The 934-nt window shown below is 68.6% G+C and overlaps 1 protein-coding gene across 1 annotated transcript in view; it reads left to right on the forward strand.

Moving 5' to 3' along the window:
* The window catches only part of LOC107204248 (acrosin-like), a 4,826-nt gene continuing 3,892 nt past the window's right edge, over positions 1–934 (forward strand). Inside the window, exons 1-3 of the mRNA XM_033514354.1 lie at positions 1–68; positions 313–578; positions 798–933. Of these exons, the coding sequence (XP_033370245.1) occupies positions 1–68; positions 313–578; positions 798–933 (470 nt within the window). The remainder of the gene's footprint in view (positions 69–312; positions 579–797; position 934) is intronic.

The raw sequence follows: 934 nt of genomic DNA on the forward strand, positions 1-934 counted from the left end.
ATGTGCTCGGGGATCCTCATCCACCCCCAGTGGGTGCTCACGGTGGCCCAGTGCTTCTTCAGGTCTGGGTAAGGATGAGCAGGGTCAGGGATGTCCCCAAAACTGGGAGAGGGATGTCCCCAAAAATGAGACAGGGATGTCCCCACAGCAGGGACAGGGATGTCCCCAAAAATGGGACAGGGATGTCCCCACAGGAGGGTCAGGGATGTCCCCACAGCAGGGTCAGGGATGTCCCCGCAGCACGGGGAGCTGCCGGGATGTCGCATCTCGTGGCTCTGTTCCCCGTCACCTCCGTCTCTATCTCCTCCTCAGGGACCCCTCAATTTACGAAGCCGTGATCGGGGCCACGGACCTGGCTCAGCCGGGCCGCGAGGCCGAGCTGCGCCGCATCCTGCGGATCCTGCTGCACCGGAGCTACGTGGCCACCACGGCCAGGAACAACATCGCCCTGCTGCAGCTGGACCAGCCCGTGGAGTGCAGCGACTACATCCAGCTGGGCTGCGTGCCCGACAGCTCCCTGGCAGTGCCCGAGCTCAGAACGTGCTTCATCGCGGGCTGGAGAGCCAGCCCGGACAGCGGTCAGTGCCCGCCGGGGGCTCAGGAGGAGCTGGGTACATGGGGACACTGCCGGGATGGCCCAGGGCAGAGGCCAAAGCTGCTGGAGCGGGGTCAGGGCCGTGCCCCGGAGCTCCGGGTGGGGACACGGCGGGACCGGGGCACGGCTCGGGCCGGGGCTGGGGGCTGTGCCCAGGGAGGGGCCGGTGCTCAGAGCCCTCTGTGCCCTCTGTGCCCCGCAGCTCCGACCCCGGGCGTGGTGCTGCAGGAGGCCAAGGTGCGGCTCATCGACGTCCAGCTGTGCAACAGCAGCCGCTGGTACGGGGGGGCCGTGCACCCCCAGGACCTGTGCGCGGGGTACCCGCGGGGCGGCATCGAC

This window comes from Parus major, chromosome 1A (genome assembly GCF_001522545.3).
Source record: "Parus major isolate Abel chromosome 1A, Parus_major1.1, whole genome shotgun sequence".
Taxonomy (NCBI): domain Eukaryota; kingdom Metazoa; phylum Chordata; class Aves; order Passeriformes; family Paridae; genus Parus; species Parus major.